General features: G+C 38.9%; 1 protein-coding gene across 1 annotated transcript in view; it reads right to left on the bottom strand.

Annotated features, from left to right (window-relative positions):
* The window catches only part of CUBN (cubilin), a 267,353-nt gene that overhangs the window by 190,979 nt on the left and 60,526 nt on the right, over positions 1-15,848 (bottom strand). Inside the window, exons 23-27 of the mRNA XM_059910072.1 lie at positions 12,878-13,070; positions 11,436-11,596; positions 10,832-11,013; positions 9,920-10,076; positions 6,847-7,034 (exon numbers count right to left, since the gene is read on the bottom strand). Coding sequence (XP_059766055.1) covers positions 6,847-7,034; positions 9,920-10,076; positions 10,832-11,013; positions 11,436-11,596; positions 12,878-13,070 — 881 coding nt within the window. The remainder of the gene's footprint in view (positions 1-6,846; positions 7,035-9,919; positions 10,077-10,831; positions 11,014-11,435; positions 11,597-12,877; positions 13,071-15,848) is intronic.

The raw sequence follows: 15,848 nt of genomic DNA, 5'->3' as shown, positions 1-15,848 counted from the left end.
CAAAGACTAGAGGGAAATGCATTTGACAGAAGTCACTGACATAACCGAGGGGACTTGAAACGGACATAAGTGGAAAGGGGAAGGCATCAGAAAGATGTGAAAGGATGTCATGCAAGATGATAGTGGCAAAGGTGCCAAACAAAGAGAGTGGAGGAGGAAGTTTAGAATCAGAATTCACACACTGTAAAGTGAATCTGACATTTTTATGTAATGAGATAAACATAACAGTATCACCAGGCCTTGGTGAGTCAAAGCATATAATTCAGCTGTAGCAATGGAAAAGGAACACCTACTGAAAAAGATACACGTAATAGCACTCGAAGGTATCTGTTAAGAAGATACCTATTAAAATACTTACAGTTTCCCAGGAGAGAGCTTTGAAGTGAGGATAAAATGTGCTGTCACGATGGACATGAACGACAGACAGCGGCCTCAGCTCCTGGACTAAGGCTTCGGTGGGGTTTGCTCTGTTGGGATTCCTGGGGATTTTGACTGAGTGGGGCTGGGGTGGGGTGTGCGAATACACTTTTCTAACAAGATCTCCAGATGATTCTCCAACGCAGCCAGTTATGGGGATTTTATCCTCCACCATCAGCTTCTCCCTCAGCAGAAGCTTTAATTTTTTTTTTTTTTTTTTTTGCAATGGAAGCATATCAACACTAGTGGAGCAAAAAGACACACAGGAATGGCAACGGGAAGATGTCCTTCCAGACACCTCTCAGGTGTCTTGTTCTTAAAAAAAGCATAGCATTTGCTGAATTCTTTATATGCTGTCCTCTGTCAGAAAGTAAAGAGTGAAGAGAAGTGCTCTCATGGACGAATCCTGACCAGCAGAGAAGTGGTTGCTACTGTAGAAGTGACCAAAACGTTAGGAGAGAGTGATCAACTTCCCTAGAGCCTGTGATAATGGGACACATCAGTCATGAGCCTGAGGTTTGAGAGAGTGAGACTTTGCAAGGAGATATGAGCCCAGGGACCAAAAACAATTTAAAAATTTAAAAATAGGGACTTCCCTGGTGGCGCAGTGGTTGAGAATCCGCCTACCAATGCAATCCCTGGGCCAGGAAGATCCCACATGCTGCAGAGCAACTAAGCCCGTGTGCCACAACTACTGAGCCTGTGCTCTAGAGCCAGTGAGCCACAACTACTGAGCCCGTGCGCCACAACTACTGAAGCCTGCGCGCTCTAGGGCCCGTGTGTCGCAACTACTGAACCCGCGTGCTGCAGCTACTGAAGCCTGCATGCCTAGAGCCCGTGCTCCGCAACAAGAGAAGCCACCACAGTGAGAAGCCCGCATACTGCAACGAAGAGTAGCCCCCGCTCACCACAACTAGAGAAAGTCCACATGCATCAATGAAGACCCAACACAGCCAAAATCTTTTTAAAAATTTTAAAAAAGAACAAAGAAAAACAATAGATAAAGGAAAGGAAATTCAAGAAAAATGACAAATTCTTAAAAAATTAAACTCTGTCCACAAAGTCAGGAATTTGGGGAGCAGTAAAAGGGAAAACCTCAGAAGAACTCAATCTAAGAAAAAAACCCATGGGGCTACCCAAGACCCTTCTGACCATTTTATGAGCACACATACAAATTAGCTAAACTTTGGGATATGGTGCAATTAGAAAAAAATGTCTATTTTTTAAAGCTATGACTGGGCAAAAGAAAGATGAAAATGTGAGTTGGACCAGTGCTTACAGAAGATAGTGTAATGTGGTGAAGATGAAGTAGAAAGATGCCTTGTATGATTTTGAAACTGGAAGAAGAAACACTGAAATCCAATTTAGAATATAAGACAGTCAATTCCTTTAAATGAATTTTTCCAGGTTTAAGTGCATTACATCCTATTGAACAGAGAGGTCATTGCAGAACTAATTTTGCAATCTTGCTCGCTTCATGGGTAATTCACAACAACACTTTAGGGGAATTCCCCGGTGGTCCAGTGGTTAGGACGCCGCACTTTCACTGCCGAGGGCCCGGTTCAATCCCTAGTTGGAGAACTAAGATCCCACAAGCCGCAGGGCGCAGCCAAAAGAAGAACGAAACAATGCTTTAGCATGCCGGCAGAATCCTCATCCCTGCTGGAAGGTTCTGCCTCTTCCCATAGACTTGAACTGTCAGCAAGGCAGGCCAGAGGGCTGGACCTCGCTGCTTCTGGTCGGAGCTGGTCATGCCGCCTAGAGGGGCGCTCATCCAGAGGCAGGCTAGATCCATGCCTTGTCGTCAAACTGAAAAAGATGAGCCACCCACCCTTGTAACTTGTCAAGGGAAAGTCTAGTTGGTTGTGAGCACCTGAGGTCGTCCATGGTCACGCAGTGTCATGGCTGGGGTAGCCTTAGTTAAGCTAAAACTGTGAGGCTGCAGAAACTCAGAGGAAGCCTTGGGGACGAAAGATAGAAATGGACTATACATACGCAGGGAGAAGCAACAGAGCCAGAAGAAAGGAGGAAGAAAGGAGGTGCTGCTGAGCCCCCTTGGTTCCCGCCCTCTCCCGGCTTTTCAGTTGATCCCGTGTGTCATGAGGATTCTCCCTTTCTTAGAGGAACAGCTCTTGCCCAAACGCTAATCTTTTCTCCATGGGTTAGTTTGAGTGTGTACCTGCAGCCAAGAGTATAAGGCAGAACAGGAGGACTGCCAGAGGTCTGAAGGGAAAATGTTTCAACTTCCAAAATGTGGGAAAGATTTATTCTGGAATCTCACAGATGAGTAAGATTGATGGTGATTTTGGGAAAAATTCTAAATTGGACACTGAACATCAGTTGTCAGTATGTAGCAAAGATAGAGCAAATGACCAGTGCTTCCCTATGAAAATGTCATGCTAAATAACATGAATTCCTCTTGGGGACAGTGTCACTCGAGGGGTCAACCTGAGGGTTCCATGGAAACTCCCTCTCGTCGCCTCTGAGAGTGACAATTATGGAAGAGAACACGCATGGAGTATCTGTGGTGTCACGGCTCAGAGCATCAGTCCAGAGCCACAGAGCTTGGTGGAAGGCCTGGCTTTGCTACTATGACCTTTGTGACTACAGACAACCCGGCTTTGTCTCAATTTCCTCACCTGTCAAATGGGAAAATGATATTTCCTACATCACGCGGTGGCTGCGAGAATTACCTAGCAAATAATGTGTTCAATAAATACCAGCTATTATTATTACCAAGTTGTTTGAATAGTGCTATCCCCAAAATGTTCAATAACAGATGCATTTTAATCCAAGAAACCCATCATTTTAGAGTATTTGAAACAGGTAGCATCTTTTTGATATTTTTATCAATTATTTTTGGAGAAGTCATAGGCCAATGGCCAATGAGTTTATATGCAAATGAATAATGCTCTAAAGACCAGAGAATCAGGATTTAGAGGAATCATGATGAGATGGAATTCTAAGGCAAAATAGTGAAATATAACTTAATAGAAATAATATCCTATGTTTGGCTATGAAGCCATTGCCGTTCATGTAAAAGTGACCTGGAGATTACAGGTGTTTAATATCGTCCAACATTATGACTTGGTTAACAACAAACCTACAATACCAGAGCACAAGAACCAGATAATATGGTCCAACGCCAGGTTAGTCGGAGTGCTGAATCCAATCCAGTGCCACATTTTAAGAGACACTGACATACAAGAGAACACGAAGAGGAGGGTATCCCATGAGAGCTGATCTTTCTGGACTTCTTGGGAGCATCTCTCCTTGTCACCTTGTGTCACAGTCTCTCCCCTCAGCTTCCATGACACAACAACCTCGTAGTTTTCCTCTTTCCTCTTCTCCCCACCCACATGCTCCCAGTTGACCTAACACAGGCTCTGGATTTCCTGTACCTCTCTGTGCTGATTTCTCCCAAATCCATCACTTTTGTTTGTATATTCAATACCAATTAAAAATCTCTTCTTCCACACAGAGCCTCAGACTCAAAAATGAAAAAGTGAAATCAAGTTATAAAATACAAAAAAAATCCTTAAGGTTGACTTTCCCAAATGGCATGGGCAATATGGTCTTACTCCTTTAAGCAAATGACCCTTCCTCCCACTGAGTATTTTATTTCCAAATCTGAATCATTTCATTTTGCCCAGAGGACAAAGTAATAAAGGATGGATTCGCTTCCCGGTGGGATCTTTACCAACCCACACCTCTGAGCAAGGCTGGGCACAGTGTCCAACCAGCACCTAATCAAGTCCTTTCATAGTTTCAATTCTGTTAATTCAAAATAACTCAATTCTGGCTGCAGTAATAGCTACTCACTTTGGTCTTGGCTAAGTCACTTGAAAGAACCCTTGAACTAGAAGTTATTAAAATAATGGAAACTAGAGTTCGTGTTTGTGGCTTTTCTCTCCTTAAGTGGTTATTTGTGCTTTTAAGATTTCCATCATAAGCCAGCCATTGTAGCGATTGCTCTGGTCTTGCCCCTTGGCTTACAGAAATGGAAAACATCTCCCCTCTCTGGCAACAGCGTCATTCTTTGGAAGGCTTTGCTGAACTTCTGGTTCTCATTCTGTGTTTTTGCTGCTTTCACCATCAGTGTTGCATAACATACACATCATCTGTGGACGGCCTCTGATTAGTGGCTCGGCCACCGTTGGAACAAGTATTTTTCATTTGACAGTTTTCGAGCACTTCCAAAAATTATCTGATGGGCCTTTTTGTTACCATTCCACCCTCAAGTAAGTCCAAAGAGCTGGAGTCCGGTCCCTGGAAAGGTTTCAGCTCAGTTCCTCCCCACTCTTTCTGCCAAAGCCTCCTTTAAAACCCAGTTCAAAAGCTTCCTCCCCTCCCTGTTCTCTCCACTGTGCTTTATCAAATAAGGCACCCAGCAGATTGTTAAATGTTCAACACTCTTCACGCCCACGAATTGTATTTTGGGTTGTGCTTGAAGTGGTTGAATTGCAGTGAATGTGTAGAGATTATACAAAAAGGCCAGTTTGGAATTCAGTTCTTTCTCATTAATTAATAGCTCTCCTTAAGCTGAAGCTAAAATATGACTGCGATATTCAGTTTAACCTGAACTTACTGAACCCCTGTAAGATCCCAACTCTGTAATCAGTGCCTGGGTTACAAAGTTAATCAGAGACAGCTCACAGCTTCAGAAAGCTCATGGTCCAGTAGGGCATGTGGACACAGTCACAGAAGTACACACATGATATGAGAGACGGCTGGGTTTGTGGTATGAACACGTGGCTTTGAAAGCAACCTGTGCCTTTTTTTTCCTAAAGAATGAACAGTGTCTCACCATGTGAAGAAAAGAAAAAGGTGACCACTCCAGGTAAAGGAATGAGACAAACATGCCACTGTTAAGCTTGTGAAGACCACCTGAGCACTAGATCAAGGAAAGGAGGCTTTAAAACCACTGTCAGTTTCATGCTTGTTTTATGTTTGTTTTATGTTGTCTCATATTTTCTTTGAATACCAGTAAATATAACTTTCTGATGGGTAAACACTATGCTTACTATTTCTATAATACTGAGCTTTTCTAAATGTAAAGCAAGATTTTTTTTTTTTACCCAAAAAAGTATCCTTCAAAAACAAGGGAATCCATATATTCGGCACCTCACAAAGTCTCTCAAAGTATGGGAAGCTTTCTTTTCTTTGTTTTGAACAACAAAAGTACAGTTTGGAAAAAATATGTCAATCTCAAATGACCTCGATCAATGCTAGTTTGTTTTAAACAACTGGTAAAAAAAGAGGGTTAAGAAACTTTTACAGATCTAATGGTTTTTTTCCTGGGAATATGCCCTCAAAGTTACATGTGCTGAACATTGGAAGTCTTTGCAAGCAAGACTTCCAAAAATCACTGACCATCTTAAAGAGAAAGACACTAAACAACTGTGTTGTGGATAGATGGGATGAGGGGAAATGTCCTAACGTTATCAGAGCGGGTACTGGTCTCTTCAGAAAAGAGTTCTAGCGAAAACATCATACGTGGATTCAGAAGTATTATATATTAGCAACGTAGATGGAGATAAAAGATGATGTGTTAGAGGACTCAGAAAGTGATTTTATTAATGATGAGAACTAGATGCCAAAATATATGTAAATAGCCTGAGTAAAATTGTTTCATGAAGTGTGAAAGTGGAAACTAATATTCTAAACTAATATAATAGTTTATAAAATATATAATTTTATATATGAATGTATAACTACATTTGTAAAGTAAAGTAAGTAGCTGCCTACCTTTTCAATCTATATCTCTACAAAGTTGCATATGCAAGTTAGCAAAAAAGCTTTGGTAAATAAAATATTTTATCATAAAAGTAGCAGATTACCTCATATTTTGGGTTACCTAATTCTCAAGCAACTTTTATCACATAGCATTGTATATGGAAAGTTCAATAAATGTTATTGGTGGTCATTATTGTAACAAATAGAAACTTCCATTTTACAAAAAGAAAAATTAACTGAAATGAACTTAAGTTTAAAAATAAAAAACAAGAATCAAAATCATGGTTCCCAGTATCAGATAAATTAGGTGTTAAATAAAGCCATGATACTTAAACACTTTCTGATTTCTTGTTTACAGAGAACAAACATAAAAACAACCAACAAAAACCAGAAGCTATTCTTCTACTTCTGCATTATTTAAGTAATATGAGATTACTCAGTCCAGAAGTTACACTGAAACCTAAAAACATAGTTATTTGTGAATATAATTTAGTAGATTAAATGTCCTTACTGTCAAGATGATGCAGTGAAAGAGACATGAAAGATACCTGTTCAAATACCATGGGTAGCTGGCATACTACAGACATGTGGGGCAGAGTGAGAGATTCGGTCCTACAAAGCATGATGACTTTTATCTTGGCTCGCTAACTTGGGCTGAAAATGCAGTGATTTATTTAGCTTCAGAACACATACCTCTACGTAGTCGGTGGAGCAGCTTGTGTGATGTTCCAATTCAAAGGCTAAAAACGTATAATTCACAGTGTTTCCAGTTGTTGCCTGGATGGTCCAGTTGCAATGCTGATTGACAGAATAGGGATTTGGATAATGTATACTCTCTAAGATGCCATAGGTCCGATTCACAATCACCACGTTCTCACACGCTGGAAAAAATAACAATGATTGTTAAGAACCACAGTCATATATGTCATAATTGCTCCAAGATGTGTGTGAGATTTTCCTTTAGGAAAACAGCTGGGTTAAAAAGAAACCTATGAGGCTTCCCTGGTGGTGCAGTGGTTAAGAATCCGCCTGCCAATGCAGGGGACATGGGTTCAAGCCCTGGTCCGGGAAGATCCCACATGCCGCGGAGCAACTAAGCCCGTGCACCACGACTACTGAGCCTGCGCTCTAGAGCCCGCGAGCCACAACTCCTGAGCCCATGCGCCTAGAGCCCGTGCTGCACAACAAGAGAAGCCACTGCAATAAGAAGCCTGCACGCCACAACGAAGAGGAGCCCCCGCTCACCGCAACTAGAGAAAGCCCGCGCACAGCAATGGAGACCCAACACAGTCAAAAATGAAAATAAAAAATAAATAAATTTATAAAAAAAAGAAACCTATATGTATGTGAGTGTGTGTATATATACAGACACACACACACATACATGCATATATACACATGTAGTTGGTGCAGCATCTTTATAGGGAAACGGTTTCCATTTAGAACAAATGTGAAATAATACTTAAGTGAATTCATAAACCTTGAAGTGTCATGAAAATTGCCTGTGTTAAAATAGGCATCAAACTCCTGTTGAATTGGTGCAGAGCAGAATAGCTTAGCACGACTCAGACATCAGTCTAATTCATTTGTTTAGAAAAGTGTATTAAACATTCCATGCTTCTGTTTTTCTAACTTTAGCATTTGGAAGGGACAGAAATCTTGGCCTTTAAATTCAACAGTTTAAAAACACAAAGTCCTATGTGAGGGCTAAAAATGAATAACAACACGGCTTTGTTGAACATTCAAAAGTCAGCATGAAATTCATAATAAAGACTCTGTTATTCCTCCAGTTAGTCATCAGGAAGTATCAAATGAACAGAAGCAATGTAAAGGATTTGAAGAAGAAATAAAAACATTAAATTCTGAAAAAAGTCTTCAAGCCAGTGGTGGCATTTCCTTCAGCTGAATTTTCAACAAAACCATGCTAGGCACTTCTAGGTACGGGGTAGTCCTGGGAGTCGGCGTCAAATTCCGTCAAACTTAACGGCTTGAATAAGGCCTGTGGAGGCCTCTTCTCGAGTCTTTTTCATATTGTATGATGTGCAGTAAAAGAGAATGGGAAAATAAATACTACATCAAAAGCGTTGTCACTGAAAAATGTGGTTCATAGATGCGTTTCTACTACACCTGCTTCTCCACAGGTGGCTGGGACACCATTTGTAAGCTTTGGTATGGACAAGCCTACATTTGTGGGTCTTCAAAATCTTCCTTTGCTGGAACAAGGGAATAAAACTCTTTCTTCTTAAAAATATTTAGGCCACATTTTCCCCACCAAGGATTTCTAAAGAAGAATTTTGTTGTTTTGGATGCCTGCAAGAAGTTACATCTATTAGGCAGGTAGGTACCATGGGCCTCAATGACTACACAACAGGGCAGGGGAAAATATATTCCATTAAACCTTATAGATTGTCTCCCAGTGCTCAGACATTATACTATCTGCAAATCTCCAATTTCAAATAGCAGACTGCACAGAAAATCTCACCGGTTAGCTCCGATTCTACCGTTAGGGACCTATATCCATGTGCACTACGTTACTCCTTCAGTGTTCTGACATTATTAGAGAAAAACAAAATATCACAGGAATACAAAGAAAAGAAAGGGACCTTTAATAATCAACCTGACTAGAATCAAGAAACAAATTATCACAGCAATAATAATATTAGAGAATGATTATATGCTCAGCCAAACAGGTACATCCCTTGATGAAACTGGGGAGAGATTTTCATATACTAACGATGAATTTCTGAAGAACAAAGCCATATATCATTAAAACTCAATATTCAAAACCTACCTAGAATGTAGCCTAACTCCCAGAAGTAAGTGAATGTGAGCCTTCAAATTCACACATTTCAAGGTTAAATATTAATACTCTTTCAACTAATCCAAAGGGTATAATCTGTGTATTCAGATTATGATCTTGTGATTTTCATTCCATTTTTAGGTAATTGTGCCAAAATTATTGATAAATTTAGCTTCGGTGGGGCAACGAACTCTACTTTTTAAAACACAAATAAAGTGTTTATTAAATAACATAAATTAAAGGAAAACTTATTTTCTTGAATTTTCATTTTGAAACTAAATTTAGGAAGTATTTAATTCTAGTGCTAGAAGGGAGATTTCCTGATCAACTAATGTAATCTTTCTTTATGAGCAAGTCATGTAACCCCAGAGAAAACAAGTGAACTTCCGAGGGACTTGGGGGCCAGGACAAACACCTGGGACCTTTGACTCTTTGTTCAATACTCCTTTAGTTCCACCATCTTGCCTCAAGGGAAAGCAGATTTTAAAACGGCATCTCTACAATGACCAGATTTTTCCACAGCAAAGAATGTGCCTACTTCACATATGATTCATAAGCACAGTCTCCCTTAATAAAATTTAAGTACCTTTTGAAATAGAAGACAAAAACAATAGTGTTCGATACACTTCGGTACAATGGAATAATGTCTAATTAGAAGATTGTAATGTTTAATCCAAATGAAAACCCATTAGCTGTTAACCTGTTACACTGATCTTTAGCTGAATTGCAACTGTCTCAGCATATTCCCCTTCCAAGTTTCTGTAGCTTACCACGTGCTTTAGTTACACGACATTAAATTCAAGGCGTAAGCGTTTCTCCCTCAAATAGAGTTAAAATTTTTTTCATAAGGAGGTAAGATTTCTTTCAGTTGCTCAAACTAATGGGTTACACTTATTTCAATTTGCTTCATTCATCCAGAGATTGAAGACCCACTATAGGCACCAAGCAATGGGCACACACACTTACTCTGGTGGTATTTAACCAGGAAGCCACCTCCTTGCTGACCTTCATCTGTCCTCAGTTCTAAAGACATGCTGTCTCCACTAGAACGGATGACAGGCGGTTTCTCATTCCCACAAAGCTGAGTAAGCAGATGAGAGCTGGTACTTGGCCCATCATATACCTTTAAGAAAACGTTTTAAATGTCAGATGATTACGGCTATAAACACTATCTAAAGGACACTGTATTTCTTAAGAAGTGGGGAAGAAATACAAATGATAAGACAAAAGAAGAGTCCTGAATCAAAATATCTTTTAAAATTATATTTAAATATCTATAAACTTGAGCCATGAACTCAGAACCCAGGTTGAAATGTAAAGATTGAAAATGAAGGATTATTACATGTTTTGGAGACCATAGCTATTAATCAGTAGTCTTCCTTGCTTTTTTAGTTCATAGTTTATAATTTCTTGCACTTTAATACAGTTTTTATTTAGATGGTTTTTCAATGGACGAGGGTGACTTCCTGATACCTTAAAAAGTCCTATTTCGATGACTTCAATTATCTTCTCTAATTCACCCTCTAATACATCCTCTAGATTGTTAGTTTTCAGTGTATATATAGAAATTATGTAGATAATAATTATGATAAATCTCACAACCCCTTTCAGGAGATTTTAACCATATCTTAACAGTGGATATTCAATATATTGATATTTTAAGTACTTAGTGTACCAGGCCATTCCTTAATATATGCTATACTTAGAAGGCTATTTTCATCAAATTTTCTTTTAATTTTTTACTCTGTTTAAGTTTTTAACATGGATCTTTTGTTTAAATGTTCCCCTTTCCCGAATCTCAAAAATAAAAAATGATGCATTAAGGTGTGTTGGGCAAGATGGAAGCAGTGAAGGCTACAAGGGAAACTTTATACATACGGCCAGATAATCTGAAGTGCAGTTTGGATGATACTCCAAATGGAAGTCTTCAAATTCCAGTTCAAACGGACTGCCGTGGCTGGATTTCAACCACCAGCGGCACTGGGAGCCGTGGTGGTAGGGCATCGGGTAGTTGGGAGATGTGAACATGCCAGTGGGAGTGGTGAGATTGCCTCCACAACCTACGGGAGAGACATGGGATGACACACATCCTTTTGTTTCTGGTAAAACTGCATCTTCTTGTCTATATCAAACTACTGTCACTCCCCCTTAAACCAAGTTGCAAAACAAAACTGCACCACCAAAGAGTAGCTAGCCTATAACCCTAATTCACATCAATGTACTTTCCTTTTCCTAACCAAGATGAACAGCTTGATGAACTATACCAGGGAACTAGAACATTTTCCCTTACTTTGTCCTTCAAAAATAAAAATAAAAACAAAACGGCTACTGTTAATTCAGAAATATTCACAATGTTGAAGTTTATTATAAATAGTACTGACAAAATACAGCTGGAAAAAAAATAGATAAGAGCACAGCAATCCAACAATCAAGATGCCAGTTAGACTGGACTCTCCAATAAAGACAGATCTTGGCCATTTACCTGTTAATGACCCATCCCAGTAAGCCGAGAATCCAGGCCCAGAGCCAAAGAAGTCACTCTTAAATTTTAACCATAGTTTGTTACTGTGGGAGATGATTCTTGGAGGTGGATTTGAGCCACAGTATCGCCCCAGGGGTGGTGAAGTTTCATAGCCTCCATTCCTGTGACAAAATACAGCTGTGATCATTTGTTAGGTTATTGATAATATTACGATATAAACATTTAACGTTAATTGAACTTTGAGATCAAAACAGATCAGTTTGTCAGTCAACCTCTCTCTCAAATATTCTAAAAACAATTTCAAGTTTTCAATTTTTCACTTCATTAAATAATATATGAATAATAACATAGAATAACCATCATGTATGGTTGACATGACATTTTATACAACCAGTTGCAAATGAAGAAAAAGTGTTTAATCTTCTCTCTCTCAAATAAAGCACCTGGCAAATGGGTCAGAGAACAAAGGATAAAGAAACCATAATTATTAATATTAGAAACAAATGTTGCTTAATTTTACAGAGAAAACTTAAATGTTTTTCTTCTCATTTGAAAATTTTCAAAATTTAATATATTTGACATAGTTAAGCAAAATTTTGAAAATAATTCTTTCCCCAAGAACTTTTGGGGTCTTAAATATAGTTTATAATCTATAGCTTTTTCAAGCCTAGAAAAAAAAATTCACTCAACATTAAAGTCCAATGATTGCTGAAAATTATGTTGTTTTAGCATTATATGGTATGATAATGCTTTATTGTCCTAGTACCTTACTTTACATCATAGAACAAAATTTACTGTAAAATAGTATAAGATTCTAGGCTTTTGAAATGCCAAATAAAAAATTTAACACAGATGCACACCAAATTGATTAGTCTAATTTAACTCAATGTAATGATTTGGGGAGATATTAATGTATAACTTAACTCACCTTTACTGCAAATATAACTTTTTAAAACCCATTCTTTCAAAGCACTAAAGAATTAAAGAAAAAAGCCTTGCACTGAAATTCACAAGCCTAGAATTTATTATTTGAATACAGAAAAACTTTGTGAAAACTTTATCTGACCATCATTTTTATGACAAATTAGACTAAATGGACAGTAAACAGCCTAAAATTTAAATTGATTTTACATAAAGTAGGTATTCAGTACCTGAATTGCAAGTATCTAATTTCAGACCAGTAGTATATCTGTTTACTCTGCCCAGATAAAATTCAAGTTTATTTTTAAATATTCCCAATAAAATAATCACTTCTAAATAACCACTGAATCTTACGCAATTTTCTGTTTTCCTACTGTTAAGCCAGGTTCCAAATGACAAACTTTATATCTTGCAAGAAAGAGCACAAAAGAGAGCTTTACAGAAAATTTCTATATTTTTTCCTTAACCTTTCCAAGAAAGATTATTAATGAGAAAGATTATGATGAAACAAAGGTGCTCACTTGATTTCCACATAATCTGCTACACATGTTCCACCAATGGCCTCCTCCAAGGAGAAGTTTGTGAAGTGCAATGCAATCTGTTGGCTGGTTTCCACCGTGATCCTATAAATGCATTCTAAGTTGTTGGGATAATTACTGGGGAAGTTTGGAGAAGCGAAAGTCCCAGATTCACCTGTATAGTCTTCCAAGCATGCTGTGAAAAGAAACAGATCACAAGAGAGGAAATAAAAAATATTATACTACATTTACCAGACATTCAGTAATATACACTTCATTAATTTTTGCCAAGATACTTGATTTTCAATAGGTCATTCGGGGATGTTCAAAGAATGATATCCTTTCAAAACAAAGTTTTTGGTCTCCAAGTCAAAAACAATTACTAATAGTAAACCTAAGCTGTGTAGTAGAATTTGTTACATATAATCGTGACTTTTTTGGTTTTGGAAGTGCTATAATTTTTTTAATCCATGCAAATCATCATAAACATTAAAAATTAGGCTCAACTGCAGAAATCACAGGGGGAGGCCTAGCAATAATTCAGTTCTGTTTTTCTTTTTGTACCCTTCTTTCAAAATGGTTTTTGTCAAAGCATGAATTGATGAGAAATGACAAAGCTGGTACTCAACCACAGGGTGATAAACAGGAGATGAGACCCAGGGATCAGAGCGACCTTGAATCAACGCCCAGCTCAAACGATGACCAACTGTACAACCTTAGGCAACTTGCTTCACCTCTCTGACCCTCATCTCTAAAATGGGGTTGTAACTATCTTGGAGTGTACACCCAAGAGTCAGAGACAATGCAATTAAAGGACTTGGACATGCTACGTGCTCAGTAAATGGTAGTGATCATCATTATGCTTCGAAATAGAACAGAAAAGTGTAAGAAAAGCAGAGCATAAATGTGAGGAATAAATTAGATCATTCCTATGAAACATTTAGATAGTACCTGGATAAGTTTATGTCCTAAATAACTACTAACTGTTCTACTTTAACAGTTTTAATTTGACCTATTCAGTCCTTCAGACTCTCTAGTCACTAACCAACCCACTCCAAATGCCCTCCAAATCTGAGATATTTTCCAAAGTCTGGTTTCAATGCATTCTTTTTTTTTTTTTTAATTAATTAATTATTTATTTATGGCTTTGTGGGGTCTTCGTTTCTGTGCGAGGGCTTCCTCTAGTTGCGGCAAGCGGGGGCCACTCTTCATGGCGGTGCACGGGGTTCTCACTATCGCAGCCTCTCCTGTTGCTGAGCACAGGCTCCAGACGCGCAGGCTCAGTAATTGTGGCTCACGGGCCCAGCCGCTCCGCGGCATGTGGGATCTTCCCAGACCAGGGCTCGAACCCGCGTCCCCTGCATTAGCAGGCAGATTCTCAACCACTGCACCACCAGGGAAGTCCTCAATGCATTCTTAATGTATCTTCAATTGTATCCGGTAATAACATAAATCTAGGATCCAGGAGTAGACACAGGTCTTTGACTGACAGGTTTTGGAGGAGAATAAACTATTACACTTTATGATGAATAAAAAAAAGAAAATGCGGATGTTCAGGTGTGCTATCTCCCCCAGTTGCAGCTGTATAATCATACTCAGAAAAGAAAAGAGGAAGCACTGGCATTGAGGGCACAGAGATGCACAGGAAATACTACAGGTTCTCCTACCTATGTACGGCTTTCAGAGTAACTGGCATTCACCATGTATTTGGTTTACTCGATTTTAAACAGCAAGTAATCAAGGCTTAATTTATTGAAGGAGTTGACAGTGATATTTAACTTCAGGGATGAATGTTGTATATACTTCTATACTTTTCTACAGTCTGCCAAGATATTTCTTCAAGGGTCAAGGAAGAAAAGAAGGAAGGGAGGGAGGGAGGGAGGAAGGAAGCGAGAAAGAAAGGAAGGGAAAAGGCAGAGAAAAAGCAGGGGAAAGCAGGAGAGGGGCAGGGATGTGTGTGAAGAGGTGGTATATTAAGTATTTCAGAGCCACTAATGAGTATCACTAAGATAAAAATTTACGGATCAAATGGACAGTAAGTGAAGGCTGTGACCCAGTCTCCCTGAGCTGACGAACTTACAGACTAACTGACCACCCCTGCATTCAAATAGCTTTAGCCAATAAATCAAATATCGAGAGCGAATTCTCTGCTCATGTCACTTGTTCTTAAAAAGATACTGTTCCTTCCTTCCCCACTCTACCCCCAGAGGGGAAATACAATTGCACTGAGTATTTTCAATGCAACTTGGAATGAGTCTGCAGGAGAATGGCCTGTATAATCAGGTTCCCAAGTAAAGGAAATTCTAATGAAAAATTTTGAGAGGTAATGCTGAGTAATTTCCCTGCACCTTGTCCATATGCAAGTGATTACTGTAGCACTTGTAACGGGTGGGTGGTTGTGAATCCCTACTGAAATTCTGATTTACACATCAAGCTTCTTTTCCACTGTTGGCACAAAGGTAAAAACGGTCCCTGAGGTATTCAAATGACCTTCACGCTGTTCACTTTGTCTAACATGCTGTATCCGACAACCTCCCCTCCTTCCCCAACACACCTATAACAAATAAACTCTTACCCATCATTCAAAGTCAAATTCAAATATCACCTCCTCTGTGAAACATTTCCTGATCAAGCAGAATTAATTTCCTTGTGCTCAATAAAACTTTATGCAAATTGCAATCCGAACCCCCAATATATATTTTATTGTGATTGTGTTTATGTGAGTATATTTCCTCTACTAAGCTTTCCCTCTCATTCATTGAGATATGAATGGGACCTTATTAACCTTTATTAATTGTCACCACAGTAACCGGCCCAGATCACATCTAATAAATATTTGTTAAAATTATATTACTTAATGTGCTGAAAACTAAGAAGTGGGGGACAAGTATCTAACTTCCTACCATTGTCTCTACGCCATCCCTACTCCTTCCACTTTTCTCACCTCATTTTCCGCTATCCTCTCTCCTGGGTA

The sequence above is a fragment of the Balaenoptera ricei genome, chromosome 2 (assembly GCF_028023285.1).
Source record: "Balaenoptera ricei isolate mBalRic1 chromosome 2, mBalRic1.hap2, whole genome shotgun sequence".
Classification (NCBI taxonomy): domain Eukaryota; kingdom Metazoa; phylum Chordata; class Mammalia; order Artiodactyla; family Balaenopteridae; genus Balaenoptera; species Balaenoptera ricei.
Note: the sequence above shows the minus strand (reverse complement) of the source record. Positions and strands in the feature narration are given on the sequence as shown.